This window comes from Furipterus horrens, unplaced genomic scaffold, assembly GCF_987537825.1.
Source record: "Furipterus horrens unplaced genomic scaffold, mFurHor1.1.pri manual_scaffold_4, whole genome shotgun sequence".
Taxonomy (NCBI): Eukaryota; Metazoa; Chordata; class Mammalia; order Chiroptera; family Furipteridae; genus Furipterus; species Furipterus horrens.
The window spans coordinates 41,059,960-41,073,475 of record NW_028327174.1 but is presented as its reverse complement, the minus strand read 5'-3'; the positions used below and the strand labels follow the sequence as shown (position 1 = coordinate 41,073,475).

Sequence of the window (13,516 nt, the reverse complement as noted above, 5' to 3'; positions counted from 1 at the left end):
TAAGGAAAGATGAAACATATAAAAATGTGTGTGTGTGTGTGTGTGTACTGTGTGATTTCATAAGAGAGAAAAACGGAGGTGGGAAAGGAGAGAAAAGATAAACAAAAGAAATGAGTAATACATAGGAGACATAATTGAATAAAGAGAGAAAGGGTAGGACAGATTATTATTATTGACTCTTTCCCTTGAAATATCATTAGTTGATAATTGCTGATGATAGTCTTTCAATTTAGTTTAATTCAATTAATAAATATCAAGAAAAGAGACATAGCATGCAATCATCTAGAAGTTCACAGTCAAAGCCTAGTAACAGAAATGGATGTTCAGTCTACAGTTGTTCAGCACCAACACCATAAACATGGAACTGCTGGAAAATTTCATTGCTTCCTTGAACTCATGTAGACCAAATTCATACATTAGGCAAAGTGTGACAAGTTCTGCAAGAGTCTTGTCGAATATCAGAAGCATACCAAGGAATACACATAAAAGCAGAGAGAGTTCCTTAAGGAGACGCATTTTAACTCAGCCTAGATAAATCAGCAAAAATTTGCCTGAATGAAAATAATTTGCTCTAGTATATTTCAGGTTGTGTTACTGTAAAGGAGAAATAGGTTCTTGTGAGGAGTCATTTTTTTTCTTACTAAATACGCTCTTTAAAATGAACAACAGCATGATAGTAGCAGTTTTTCTTTATTTTCCGGAAGTAGCAACTAATTTCAACCTAGAGCAGGGTAATCAATGTTATTGGGGAGTAAGTTGCTAACTGATCCTGATCTTACCTTCCTACCTCTCTAAATCAAAGGTACATCCACTTTTTCTCTCAATGTTAAAACACGTAAAAATTGGATCATACATATTTCATATTTCTCAGAGAAAAAGTGAAATACAGATTTATAGCTTCACTAGAACTTGGCTATCATTTCATCGGCCTCATTGAATTTTCTTGTTTATATGAGTGGTTTGTAAAGAAAGAAATAATATATTATTTTTGATTGCTTGAAATTTAGTCCCTTTACCAGGCACCCTTCCTGCAAATCCTCCACCAATTTGCAGGAAGTAAGTGTTGTTAATTATCCCCATAACTCGTGAGTTAACTGAAGCCCAGAGAGATTTAAAAATTTACCCAAAGTCATGCAGCTGGCAAGAGTTAGAATTCAAATTTATCCATATTGACAAAATACATTTTAAGCAGTAAAGCCAAGCAAATACAGTTTTTCCCAAAGATGTTGGTTACAAGTCTGCTAAGGAGAGATAGTTTGCAGGTTGGAGAATGGGGGTATTATTCTGCTCATTCTACTCAGAAATATGGAATTATATGTGGCTATCATGAATGACTAGAGTCATGATTATAATCTGGTTGGCCTTGGGATGAATTCCTTACAGAAAACTTGATTATATCTAGTTCTCAAAAATTCTAATCTACCTTAATTAGTTTATCATTCTAGAAATTACCTTTATATGGAGAGGAAGAGGAAATTGTTGAGTTCATTACGCAGTCCACTTAGACACAGAGATCAATGGTACATTTTTATAAATTGGATTATTTTGCTCAGATGATAACTTTTCACTGAAATGTAGTGAAATCAAACCACACACACATGCACAATAAATCTAAGTTTAATGCTTGTATTCCTCACCTTATTAGACTATTTCAGCTCTAGTTGGCTGTTGGGACTCTTTTTTATTTGGCTCAGGCAATAGATGATAAATATCATACTCTTTCAAGTTTTAATTGTCTCTATACTTAACATCCTGATTTGTTCAGAAACTAACATACTTTAATTCAGCTGGAATAAAAGTATGAGGAGGCCTTGAAATCATAGCCAAGATGTTCAAAGTCTGCCCTGTCAAAAATATTTGCAACACAAGACTGCCTTGAATAAAGAGCTATGTTTGGGGAAAATTAATTTGGCAAAAGTTCATAAGACAGACTATAGAAGAAGACATCCATTTTGTAACTAACGTAGTATTTAAAACATAATAAAAATCAGGAATTAGCAAGTAACAACAAAAAAGACAGAAACCTAAGAAAAGTTATAAAGGAAGGAGCCAAGATTCCTTATAAAAAATTGTGACAGGTCAGTCTTTGCAAATGTAGTCCAAACTTTTTTAAAGCCTGACATTCAAACTGCTACAACCTAATAGTACCAACCTACGATTATGACATATTTGACTGTCCCAAAACCTCTACACATATAGCCGTACACTGATTCCTTAGGCAGGAAATCTGCTGAATTCACCTCTGTATTGCTCTTGAGACCTAAACAAAGCATGATAAGAACTCAGGGTATACAAGGTGGGCCAAAAGTACGTTTACAATTGTTCATATGAAAAATAATGCACTAGTTAATAAATAATAATACAAGAGTAAAGTGTTTTGCCTACTCACAACTGTAAGCCTACTTTTGCCCCACCCTGTATTTGTCTAATAAAAAAAAAAAAAAAAACTGTCAACAATAAATGAATGCAATGACTTCATCTTTTCCATTGAAATGAATCTTTCGTGGTTGCCAATGATAATGGTGCCTGGTCTTTTTATCATTCTCCTATAGACCTCAACTCTCTCCCTCTGTGCTTTTTGCATATGCTGATTCCTTGCTCTAGAACCATGACCTCTCTTTTTGTTTACTGTAAGATCTTTAAAGAAAATGCATCTGAGAGTCTACTGTTTCTGCCCAATTATAAGCTATTATCCTTTATTATTTAAAGCCAAAATTCAATGTAGCTATTAATTGCTTATTGTCTTAATATTGAGCTCTAGCTGTTTGCCAAACTAGATGCAAAAATCTTAGAGAACAAGGCCGTGTAATCTAATTTCCATCACTGCATAGGTACATGATAAGCATCAAGTGAATGCTTTTGATTGATTGATATCTCTCCACTTCACTTTGCTTTTTTAAAAGCAGCATCAGGTGTTGATATACACTGTGCTCATATTAGAAAGAGGTTAATGATGGTATGCTCCCAGGAATGAGTATGAGGACATATTTTCTGGCCATTCATTAGTGGTGTAAAGGTGAGGTGAATAGTAAGTGGCAAAATAATTTGTTGAGCATGAGAAATTACGTAAGTTAGTCACTGTTAGGATTCTCAGAACCTACTGAAAATAATTAGGAAACCTAATGGCAGAACCAGTGAACAAAAGCAGGAAAATGTACATGGAAAAAAGATTATTGACTCATATGTGCTGATTTATAATTAGCTTTGGCTGTTTTGAAAAGTAATTCTTAAAATCATCATACTCGGTGTCAGAAAGAACACTCAACGTACACTTCTAAAAGAGAAGTGAAGAATTGTATAAAATGTGTAAAACTGCATTGAAATTTCAAAAGGTAGTCAAAATTGCAAGTATCCAATCCAGGACACTTAAGGAATGGAGAGCAAGACATTACACCAAGAGAGTTTAAAAGGTGTATAGCTAACTCATATATCAAGAAGCAGTTCTTGTCCAGAACAATGGGAGAAACTGATATCTGTCTCCTTGAAATAGAACTTCATGAATCATGCTGTGCAAGTGATTGAAATTGTGAAATAATCCCCTTTATGAAACATATGCATTTGGTATATGCACTAACTTCTTTTCTGAAATGGGATGGCTCTTTGAACCAATGTCAGAGACATACCCTTACAAAATAGATTCAAACTTGGAAAGCTTGCTTCCTGGCACTGATAAATATTATCTCCTCTTTAAAAACACTAATTTTAAATCGATTGAGCCCTCCTTCTTCATAGTAAAAAGAATGCTTGGAAAATTTGATTCTAATTTAGTCACAGGAATCTTAGGGTAAATTATTTCAAATAAACTTTAAAAGACGTTTCTTGAGTGCAGCATATGTTATGAAATTCATTTAAAAAATGTATACTAATGACTCCATCATTATAAAGACCACAATCAAATAAAAGTGTGGCAGAAGGGAATATTAATCCAAACAAAGAAGTTTAATACACTGTTGGAAGTATGCTCAATGAAATGTGGAGGTGCAGAAGAGGTGTCACCCAGGGTGGTAGGTGAACTCAGTTGGAAGACTAAGACATCTTTCTCCAAAACCTAACTGAACTCACCAGGAGGTCGGATCATGATAGCAGCATACTTCCAGGTAAAGGAAGGCCTAAATGGCACAATGAGCATAGAAATTTAGAGCTAGGATATGTAGTTAAGATGAAAAGACCATCTAGAGATTTAGTAATACTAAATAGAATGTTCTTTGATTTATTATTTTGACCAATTGTTACTGAAAGATTTTTTTACATTTAAGGCTTCACTTTTTAATGCTTCTTTTTTTCTAATATTAAAAATGTTTTCAGAACTTTATTTGTAGATTAAAAACTGTCAATATGTATTGTCCCACCTAATTCATAGCACTCCTTTAAGTATATATTGGAGCAAAAGCAATTGCTTTTGCTGTTGTTACAACTTTTATATCTTTTTTTAACATAGAGAAAGGTCAGAAAGCAAGTATTTTCAGAATAACTGAGCATTTATTTCATTACTTGTTATTAAATTACAAAATGCCAGTAAATAATTTGAAAAGAATAAAGATAACTTACTTAAATTAATTTTAAACATTATATTACATAATTGAGAAGAAAACGGTTTTCCCTCCAAAAAGCTTTTATTATTATTGGATTGTTAGTGAGGTGGCTATATTTTTCATGTAAAAACATTTAATTAATTTATTAACTCAATAGTATTTATTGAACACCTGCTATGTGCCAGGCATTTTTATAAATATTTGATGTAAGGGAATAAAACTGTCAAAAATCCCCACCCACATTCTTTTGGAAAAGAATCAGACAACATAACTAAGTATATTACATGATGTATTAGAAGTTATAAGTTCTACAGAAAATAATAGTGCAAAATAAAGAAAATGGTAGGTCTAAATGGGGTGAGGGGCAACATAGCAATTTTAAATATGATAACCAGAATAGAGTTTGCTGAGAAGAGGTGGAAGGGTGGGTCATGAGGCTGTCTGGGTAGAGCTTTCTACATAGAGGAGGCAGCCACTGCAAAGGCTCTGAAGCTAGGACCTGTCATTCGTACTCTGACTGAAGCAAGGAGGCCAATGTGACTACAGCAAAGAGAACAAGATGGCAAGTGCAGGGGGGAAATCAGGTAGGTAGCAGGAACTGAAGCATTTTTGGCTTTTACTCTGTAACATGAGAAGCCGCTAAAGGGTTTTTAATCACAGGGGTGGCAATGATCTGACTTATACTTTGAAAAGATAATTCTATTATTTTGAGAACAGACATGGAAAGAGACACAAGGATAGAAGTAAAAAGACCATTAAGGAGGCTCTAATCCATGCCAGAGGTGATGGTGAGTCAGACCAGGAATGTGGTAATTAATGGTGAGAACTGGCTGGATTCGGGATATAGTTTGAAGGTAGAACAAACAGAATATCTTGACAGATAGCTGTGGCATATGAGTAAAAAGAAGAGTGAGTCAAGGAGGACTCCAAGCTGGACTGAGCATCTGAAAAGATCAGATAAGACTGTGAATGGGGTGAGTTTGAGAGGCAAGAGCAAGAGATCTAGGCCTGTTGTGTTCCAGGATTCTGTTAGAAATCAAAGTGGAGAAGTTGAGCAGGCAAGTAGATCATAACTCAGATTTTGGAAAGAATCTATGGTACATATATAAATTGAAGGTACACCTATAGATGGTGTATAGATGGTGTCCACAACCAGGTGATAATATCATCAAAAAGGTGGGTGTGGACAAAAAAGAGAAAAACAGATGAATTCCATAGGTACTCTGTATTAAGATATCAGGAACAACACAGCAGACTGAGAAGTAGATACCCATGAACTAGGAGGAAAGCCAGGAGGAAATAATCCCAAAGCTAAGTGAAGAGAGTATGTGATAAGGTCAGGTGGGATGGGGACCTTGGATTGATCTGTGAGTTTAGCAGTGTGGGAGAGACATTGTTGACATTCACAGTGTTGGTTATGCTAGAGTTGGGCATGTGAAAAGGTAATTAGAGTGGGTTTAAATAGAATGAGAGGAGATAAATTGGACAATGAACATACATACCGTCCTCAATTCTTCCAAGGAGTTTGCTGCCAATGTGTTAGAGAAAGAGGGCAGTACAGAGAAAGAAAGTGGGATGAATAGAAGGTTCCTTTAAGATAGGAGAAATAAGAGTATGCTGTTATGTTGTTGGTAATGATCCAGTAAAGAGGGAGAATTAATAATGCAGAATCAGAGAGGAGCATTCTTGAAGGTTACATGAGAGAAAATGGGAATTTGACTACAAGTGGAAGAACTGGCTTTAGATAGGATCATGGGCAGTGAATTTAATATCAATCAGAAAGGAAAATATATGGGTACAGATTCTAATAGGAAGGTTGATAAGGTATTGTGAGTCTGTGGAAAGTTTCTGCTCTTTGCTTAAATTTTCTTAGTGAAGTGGGAAGTATGGTCATTAATTGAGGCTGGGAATGAAGAAGAAGCTGATAAAAGTGTAAAGAAAGGTGAGAAGGTGTGAAATAGTCCTGCATATCTAAATTTGAGAGAGAATAGATCGGATGGCTGTTCAGCATTAGGGCCTACATGAGGAATATGGTCTTGAATTTAAAGTGAAACAGTGAGAGTGTTTAATGTTTTACTCCAGTCACATTCACTTGTACATGTGCAGGTGTAGCAATGACGAAGAATTGAAGTCAACCTGTCCTGTGGTTTTGCTCCAGAACCAAGAAAGTAGAGAACAGCAAGGGAATTGGAGATGTATTCATAAGAGTAGGTCTAATGATTAATCATGGAGTTGAAACTAGGTAAAGAGGGAAAAATTATATTGAGAAATTAGCGATTATGAAATGGTACTAAAATCTGTGGATTGGTGGTTCTGTTGAGTAGGGAAGGTTGTCTAAGTCAGAGTATAAAAAGGTCTGAGCTAGAAGAATGAGGTGTTGATCAGAGAGGCATGTATCAAGTAATAGTGACCATGTTTAGCCACTCTCTGGTGCTCTAGGTAAGGTGGGGAACGTTCTTCCTTCTCCGTCGAGAAGAGTACTTAGGTGGTGCTTTCCTAGGTTTGAAGGGTAAGAATGGGATCAAGAAGTAATTAAATGGCCTGTACATGGATTGGTTGAATATTTGTGTGAGACTAAATAGCCACTTACCACTGTCATTCCAAAAAAGAAAAAGTGGGAAAAGATCTGTGTTGTCATGGTAATTGTTTAACATTGTAATAATTAAAGCTTCTCTTAGCTGACTAGCTAAACTGTGACTTAGAATATGCACTATTTACCCTGTAATTAGGGCACTGGCTTACTAGAACAAAAATGTTACAACTCTGATTCCTGTTAGAAGGGGCTCTTTCCAGCTGCATAATTATATTCAGAGACATAAGAAAATTACTGATTTTTAGAGAGGAGATAGAAGATTAAAATTTCATTATATTGAAAAATAGAAGTGAGTGTGAAGTTATGGAATCAAACTATAAAAATGAGGAATTAATTTTTGGGGGGATTTGCTCACAAAAATAAAAAATATTACATAAGTGAAAATGATTGTCATAGAAATAGTAGATTATTAAGTAAAATATTCTAAATCTCTTAGAATCATTGAATACATGAACTGGATTATACTAGATCCACTTTAACAATTCACAACAATATATACTATCTATATTCCTTTTTTAATTCTTCCTGCTTTCATAAATGCTCCCTGACAATTCCCTAACTTCTGATTCTGTATATCTGGGAAAAATGCAAGGTCAAATATATTTAATAGCATGCTTAATGTATTTAAATGAGATCAATCTGTAAACAGATCATTTCAAACTGTAAGTCAGTAAAGACATATATATAGATACAGAAACTAAAATATTGGATTTTAAATTTAGTATGGTTTTAATTAGTAGCTAATTCCCACATATGAGATCGAATAGTCCTATTATGTTCTTTACATAGAAATAATATTTTTATTATTATTCTTATTCAGTTTCAAATGCATCATAGAGATAAATTACTTTATGGATTTCACTTTCCTACTTAGTATTTTCAAAACATGTTGTTTCTTATCAAGTAAAAACTACAAAAACTGTAGAATTAATAAGAATTTTGATTATAATTTACAAATCAAACATCTTTGCTTTCTTTCAATTTATAATAAACAGCCAAAAAAGTTTAAAACATATCTAAAAATATATGTCAAGCTATTTTTAACCAAATAAACTTTGGACCTTAGTAGATTAAATAATTATGTCTTATATAATGTATAAGTGAAAAAGCTTACATAAAAATATATGTAACTATTGTTAATTATTTTACATGGTTACTCAAAATGATTGATTTTTAAATAATTTAATCAAATGAAGTAACCACCACTGTGACAGTACAGCACGATGGTTAAAGTGTATATATGGCCGCTAAGCCCAGACTGCCTCAATCAAGTTGGTCAACTTTCAGTTTTAGCTCCTGCCTAGCTATGTGACTTTAGATAAGTTACTTACCACTTGTCCTAATTTGTAAAATGGTGAACATAACGGTAAGTACCTTATAGGGTTACATGAGGATCAAGTGAGTTGATGAAGGGTTTGCAAACTGTACCCTACACAGAGTAAGCAGTTTATACAGGGGTGGCAAAAGTGGGTTTATAGTTTTGAGTACACAAAACATAGAGTTTATTCTTTTATTATTTACTAATTATTGTATTACTTTCCATACAAACAACTATAAACCAACTTTTGCCCCACCCTGTATATTAACCTTTACTGGCAAAATCTGAAAAGGAAGGTCACGCTTTAATTTTTTACTTTGAAAATTGTATAGTGTCTATTTTTTTTCATTAATCTTATTTCATCCCAGATGCTCATTGGATATTAATTTCTCCCATTCTAAATACTAAAATATTATTTTTTCCTTAAGCCTTCATCTTTCTTCCATAAAACTCTCCATGACAGAACGCTGAAGTCCTCTCCTGGGCAGTGAGGAGAAGCAGATCATGCAAATATGCTGCAGTGTGTTTTCACCTGTAGCATGCCACTTGCCCAGTCTCCACCATTAGCCTAATTTGCAACATATGTGCTGAACTGTAGTTCCTTTAAAAAAGCTTTTTCAGAAGTCTTTAAATATACAGGAAAAGGCAGAGATACTGATAATTGCACAGTTCATTTTGGTTTGTCTTCATTATTTGTATAAAAGGGGACTATAGAGAGGCTGGATCAGTTTCAATACAACTTAAGCTGTTTTTTTTTATGGTGTTCAATTAATTGTTCATTGGTTTGATCCAGTTATAGAAAATAAGCTAATTAGATGTGACAGAGTGAACTTGGAAGACCTCAGATTATAATTCTGATTTTAACAGATTCCTCTTTATTAATTTACATCATAATACCTTGACTATTTAGACCCATAAAATTATAAAAGAACCACAGAATGACTGAGAATCATAGAAATTAAGTGTTCAAAAACACTTAGAGGTCTGGCATCTCACTTGAGGCACAAGTGTTTTTTTCTTCAACATCTAACCTTTGTTTCTATGCTACCTGTCTGGAGAAGTTGATTGCTTCTCCATTTTGGATCGCTCTAGATATGTTTTAATGTTCCCTTATATTAAGCTGAAGTCTGGCTGCCTATAACTTCCATAAATCTTATTAATTCTGTCATGATAGTCTTTCAGGTATTAGAACACAGCCAGCATTAATCCCATCTTTGCTCTCTAACCCTGCTTTCTCTTGTTTCTGGATTTAACATTCTCAGCCTCTTGAACTACTTCTCAAATCATATGATGGCTAGGTATCTCTGGATATTTACTAACTTGTTATTCCTCTTAAATCAGTCCTTATGTGTGCATCAATGGATCACATATTAACTAAGCAGTGTCAACAGTATTAGGCTATAAAAGATGTAGAACTGATGTAATTAGACAACAGAGATGAGTACAGTATTCCCTCACATATCGCGGGTATTACGTTCTAGACGCCCCCGTGATAGGTAAAAATCTGCGAAGTAGGAATCTTACATTTATTTTAGTATTTATATATATTTTAAGGCTTTATAAACCCTTCCCACACACTTATAAACCATTCCCAGTCCCTTATTAACCTTTCCACTCCCTTATTAACCTTTTGCACGCTTTTATAAACACTACTTATGTTCTTAAACATATTCTACACTCTTAAACCTACATAACTTTAACAACATACATATATAGTACTACAAAATCCCGCGATATAGCAAAAAATCTGCGATAAATAATTAAATATGTTTTTTAAAATCCCGCGATACAGTGAGGCTGCGATAAGTGAACCACAATATAGAGAGGGACTACAGTAAAGGATTTTGAAGATGTGCTGGATATCAAATTAAGAGAGCTGAAAAAACAGCTGAAGGCTACTCTAGAAAGCAAAGTATGAGGTGATGAGGATCTGGACTAAGTAGCAATGGAAATGGAACAGAATGGACAATTATATGAGATGTTTCAAAGCAAACATCAACAGGATTTAGAAACTGACTAAATCCCATGGATAAAGGAAAGGCAATTCAAAGCATATTGCAAGTGTCCTAATGTGAGTGACTGATAAAAATGTTAATCCTATTGTTAGAGACTATGGGAGAAATAACTAGAGAGCAACAGGGAGAAAATAATAAATTGCTTGAGATTGGGGCAAAATTTAGGAAGATATCCATTTGGAAATCTCCCTTGGAAATAACAGAGACATGGGACTGGAAATTTATATATCTGAGATATATCTAGGAACCATCAGATTCAAGATAATACTTATAATCCAAAACTGGTGATTGGACTAATGAACAAAATGAAGAAAGAAAAGAACAAAAGACCTGAGACTAAGTTTAGAGAAGATATGTAGTTGACATAGCTCATGCCAGAGATCATGGTGGAAGTATAAGAGAAACAGATCTTAATGTAAATCACATTTACAGGACACTAGTAAGGAGAAATATAGTTATAGGTATAGATATAGATATATAGATACATACATATATATATATAGATATATATCTATCTATATCTATATATATATATATATATACAGATATAGATGGCTAATGTTCTGGTATGTTGACTGGATGAATAGTAATGGTAACTGTGGGAAAGTCTATTGAAATTTTAAAAACTTTATTATGTTCGTCCCAAATTCTAAGTCTACATTTTTTTAATCCTTAGAATTTCTGAAACCCACTCCATGTTGAAAAAAGAAAAATGTGCTCATTTAGGCTGTCACAACTCTATATTATTTTTTAAAGTAAATATTCATTTAGTTATCTTCTTAGAAATAATTAACACAATTTAAGAAAATGTCGAGTTTTTTATTTTAATACTGTAGTCACTAAAACATGAAATCCATGACATATAAATATCCAGATGAAAAGAAGCCAGCCATCTGTATGATTTACCTTCATAATTCTTACATCTATATATACCCAGATTATTGATGATTCATAGTATTTTGTGAAATGTTGAACTTCGTTGGTAATTGTGTCCCTTTATGACTATATTTAATTAGTGCTTATGATTGATAGTACAAAACTTCAAAAGCTCATAAATATTTATCTATGTGTGTTTTAAGTGTCTCTATAATTTCAGGAGACTTTTTCTTTGAATGTTGCAGTTTTGTTTTTCAAAAGTGTGTGTTTATATCTATCTTCTACTGATACAATGTTTTCATTATCCTGGGGGTGGGGGGTGGTTTATATACCACTGTTTAATATATTCTCCAATAGTCTGCCTAAATTATTTTATGTGTATTGTGTCTGTGTACAGCCACAATTCCTTCAGGAGACACCTGCCAAGGCAAATGCAGGTTTCCAGTGTTGATTTTAGCATGGGCGCAGAACCCATCTTACAGAGAGGAGAAACAACCACCAGCATTGGGAGGATTAAACCAGAGCTCTACAAACAGAAATCAGTTGACTCTGAGGGCAACAGGAAAGAAGATGTCAAAACCTGTGGGAAACTTAACTTTACCCTCCAGTATGATTATGAAAACGAACTTTTGGTGGTTAAAATTATCAAAGCCTTAGATCTTCCTGCTAAAGACTTCACAGGAACTTCTGACCCTTATGTGAAGATGTATCTTCTTCCAGATAGGAAAAAGAAATTTCAGACCCGCGTGCACAGAAAGACTTTGAATCCTGTATTTGATGAAACTTTTCAGTTTCCTGTAGCATATGATCAACTAAGCAACCGAAAACTACATTTCAGTGTGTATGACTTTGACAGATTTTCTAGACATGACATGATTGGAGAAGTGATTCTTGATAATTTGTTTGATGTCTCTGATCTCTCCAGGGAAGCCACAGTATGGAAAGACATTCATTGTGCTACCGCAGTAAGTAATAATTATACCAATATATCTGAAATAGTCTTTTTTTTTAAGAGTGCCTTTATATAATTGCAAATCTCCAACTTAATCAAAATTTAGTAGGAAAAATTTGTCATCAATTTGAAATGAAATAGTTGATACATCTTTAATTTCTAAAGACTCTCTTTAGTGTCAAGTCCTACTTTACTATCATATTGATATCAATGCCATGGGCCTCTTTTTATTCTTCACATCAATGACATTTTATAATCATTGAAAATAGAACTTTGTGGAAATCAGAGTAGCTGCATTTTATGAGATTGTTGTTTTTACTTTTTATTTCTCATTCCAACAAATTTTCATCATAGAATCTGTCACATTTTTTTCCATATATCTGTAAACCTTTCCAAAACCTTATTCAAAAAATCTTTACATGCCAAGTCATTAAAGGAAATAGATTTTTTTTTCTATAGCATTTTATTCAAATAACTTCAATTTGATTATATAAATATTTCCTAAGAACCTTCTATGTACAAAACTTATACTTTGTACAAAGTGGAAATATAAACTAGTAAAATATAAGTTTTGGTCAAGACATTTAATGTAATGGAAGAACAAGTAAACAAAAATATAAAGTATATGCCAACATATAAATAATACTACATAATCATTTCCTGATAACCTCCACAAACGTGGTCTTCTCTACATGCACACACACACATTCTTTGGAACAGATTGTATTTCAGATGAAAATAGTATTTAAGGTCCCCTTTGGATGATGACAGAATTCTGAGAAAAAGAAGATGGATATTCCCTGAAAAGAAAACAGAATGAGTAAAGAAAATAAATCAAGACTAGAATGTTTCCAGGGGGAAAAAGTAAACTTGTGAGAGGGAATATGGATGAAGAAGGGACTAAAGGGAACCCAAAGTAGAATGTGATATTTAAACTGCAATCAATAGGATCCTCAGTGCCATAGGGATTTGTACTTATTTCATTTTACTCAGGGGAGTGAAACTACTGAGCTATTGTCTTGTATGGCATCTTGGTATGTATACTGAATAGGAATGGGATATTATCAGGTAGGAGTCTAATGCAGCAGTGTATGAGAGGAAATAAACTCTGATGGAGGCCAGTAGCAATGGAAATGGAAAGAAGCTAATGTATGCTAATAAACCATTACCTGTTGCACTTATTTCAACATTCTAAGTATATGTGTTATGCCTCCCATTTGCTTCTGAGTT

At 33.7% G+C, this 13,516-nt stretch overlaps 1 protein-coding gene across 1 annotated transcript in view; it reads left to right on the top strand.

Moving 5' to 3' along the window:
- Nucleotides 1-13,516, top strand: part of SYT10 (synaptotagmin 10) — a 49,699-nt gene that overhangs the window by 21,724 nt on the left and 14,459 nt on the right. The window contains exon 3 of the mRNA XM_090275510.1: nucleotides 11,732-12,299. Within this exon, the coding sequence (XP_090131636.1) occupies nucleotides 11,732-12,299 (568 nt within the window). The remainder of the gene's footprint in view (nucleotides 1-11,731; nucleotides 12,300-13,516) is intronic.